This window comes from Habropoda laboriosa, unplaced genomic scaffold, assembly GCF_001263275.1.
Source record: "Habropoda laboriosa isolate 0110345459 unplaced genomic scaffold, ASM126327v1 scaffold87, whole genome shotgun sequence".
In the NCBI taxonomy this organism is placed as follows: Eukaryota; Metazoa; Arthropoda; class Insecta; order Hymenoptera; family Apidae; genus Habropoda; species Habropoda laboriosa.
The window spans coordinates 800,015-803,073 of NW_017100209.1; the positions used below are offsets into that span (position 1 = coordinate 800,015).

General features: G+C 25.3%; 1 protein-coding gene across 1 annotated transcript in view; it reads right to left on the minus strand.

The window, feature by feature from the left end:
* Window positions 1-295: 295 nt before the first annotated feature.
* LOC108570739 (uracil phosphoribosyltransferase homolog) overlaps window positions 296-3,059 on the minus strand; it is a 5,131-nt gene continuing 2,367 nt past the window's right edge. The window contains exon 7 of the mRNA XM_017932643.1: window positions 296-421. Within this exon, the coding sequence (XP_017788132.1) occupies window positions 363-421 (59 nt within the window). The 3' untranslated portion in view covers window positions 296-362. The remainder of the gene's footprint in view (window positions 422-3,059) is intronic.

The following is a 3,059-nucleotide window of genomic DNA, read 5'->3' on the forward strand; positions in this document are numbered from 1 at the left end:
ATAATTATTAACAATTAGATTCTTCGCATAATTAAATTACTTTTCAAAAATAAATCTTTTTTTCATATTAACAATAAGTAAACGATTAGGATTTCTGTTAACAGTAATAAAAATAAAACATCAGTTTCAACTATCTTCGAATATCACATTAAAATATACACTTTTGCATGTGTAAACAATAGACTTCAATCAAGTTTCAAGCAGGAATTAGTTACGTTTAAACCAAACAAACATTATAAATGTGTAGTATAGTTACACTTAAAGGTATACCACTTTTATAGTAGCTATTGCCTGTTGAAATTTGTTAGTAAATAAAATTAAACTCTAAAATCTACATAACGTTTGTAGTATAAATTCTTCAATTATCTTTGCGCATCTTCTTGTACATTTGTAGTTTCCTGTACGACGAAACGAGAACAGCCTGAAAACCATAATTGTCGTTTTTTTCATGTATTTATGAAGACTTCTATTAGATAATTATCTACAAATTATATATAATATTCTAAATACATAAACTATTAAAAAGTATGTCTATTAGTATTTGCTGGTTAATAATTTAAAAATATATATTGATACTAAGAAGATATTACTTTTCTTTTAAATAAGAGACTGATAAATGTTATAGTTATTTTTATCAAACTTTTAGCATTATAACCTTGCTTTTAAATTATTAGAGTGAAAATAATCGCAATGCTTTGTCATATCTGCAAATGAATAAAAAAGAAAAATTAAAACGTTTTGTTTCTGTAAAGTTCTATTTATTTTAGATTTCTTGTGTTAAGTAATTAGTGTCTGCCATGAATTTTTATTCATATTTTCCAATGTATACATATTATACAATGTTTTCACTAATATACATTCATTGTAAATGTACAAAACTGTTATTAAATGTTGAAAATTACTCTGGAGTAACTTACAGTGTAATAAGTGCACAAGTATTACTCATAATAATAATAGACATCTGTGTACACTCAAATTACATAATATAATGCACATATGATTCTTAAAATCACAGTTCTAGGGACTGTAATGCAGCTTTTTTATAGGCACATTGCAAGGTAAAACGGTTTTTAAATAGTATCATAGGGACATTAAAGTTTAGACTTTCCATGTTTTCAAATTACAGGTAAGGAGGGGAAACAACTAAAATAAAGTCTATCCATAAAAGCTGCATAATCAATTCTAGATATCATTCAATAATTACACAAAAAATCATGAATACAAGTGGCAATATACTTCCATAAGTTTCTGTTTTAACACCTTTACAATTTGCAAGTTAGTATTTATTTTAGTAACATAATAATTATGAAAAGTATCTTTTAGTTTATCACAAATTGTTTTTACTTTTCATTTATAACTATTCATAAAAAATGAGATGATAATTGTAGCATCTATAAATGTCAATGTCACAAATTATTTTAATATATGCGCTTAAAAATTTATGTTTAATTCTATGCTGGATATTATGCTAACATTTGTACTTATTCATACACTATTTGTATGTATTAAAACAAATATAATTCGAAACATCAATACATTCGGGATTTTCTGAATGAGAATGAGAAAATATCGAAATGGAACGACTATCAATGTTAAACTCATTGTTAATCTAAAATCTGATGTTTAGTTAAGTATTATAGATTCTTATATTGTTTATTATATTGTAGTGATTTCTGTTCACAATAAGGTAGATATCTGTTTCAGCATACAATAGTATTTATATACAAACAGAAAAACAAGATGATATTTAAATATTGATAAACTGATGTTTTAACATTGTATTCTGTTTCTAACATTAGAAAACTACCCCTTAATAACTGCATTGAAACAATAGATAATTCAAATATAACTCTCTCATGAGTGTGAAAAACAAAATAATCAGTTTTCAGTGAGCTATAATTTTGATAGATAATTATGATATCAAAATATATCTATTGTTACACCTTGCAGATCGTGCTTCAAATTCATAGTTTCTAGTATACAAAGCAAAAAATAGAAAAAAGTTTTAACTGATGTATTATGCAGAGAAGATTAATCAATCAACATATGAATGATTTATCTTGGTTAAATAATAATAAATCATATTATTTCTGATCATAGAGAAAATCAATCTACAGAAGGTGTACATGGTCTTCTGAAAACAAATATTAAGTATATTGTTCTTAAAACATTTGAATATATACATAAAAGTAAAGTACATACATATTTACATACACACACTCAAGAATAAGTTAGAAAAGGAAAATGTAACTCTTTTGTTTTGTAAAGTTCTACAAAAATATTCATTCAAGAAATTAAAGTATTTTGCTCTTTAATTATTTAAAAATGGTTAACATTAATAAAAAAGTTACAAATTAAAAGCAATTATTAAGTACCACAATATTTGAAATATACACTTATGTATCAGATTTTAAGTATTATAAAAATGAGTTTGTAAAATATATAAAGATGAATACTTTGATGAAACTTCAAGTAATGACATAATAATACAGTACTGCCAGAGCTACATAGTTTTCTATATTTCTACAAGAATGATTTTCATTCAATATTTGTACTATATATACTTTATACTACTTCTATTAGTCTTCCTTAGATGCATTAATAGAGTTTTATTAATTTTTTTCATTATAAAATTACAAACTGCATATTAAATTAAAAAGTAATATGCAAATTTAAAAAGTATGTAATTTAACCCTTTAACTACGGCAGAGCAGGCCGTGCAACTGTATCGCTTATACGGACTACTCTGACGCGGAGAATATGTAAGTGAAATTAGTACCGCGATCGGTGTTTCGATGCCTTCAACTACGCATTTATGTATTTTTGTGATATCTCTCAGAGATATCACTTAATACTACTACTAAAGCGTGTTGCGAGAAAACAAATGAAGACATTTCTACATCACCTACGCAACGTAACACAGCTTTTGAAGCAAGAAAACAAGTAAGCCACTATAATAGCGCTTCGTCCCAAAAAAGTGGGGCATAGTAGCTGAAGAGTTAAACATAACAAGTATTTTATTCATAATAAATAAATGAATAAAATATTATGCAAAATTA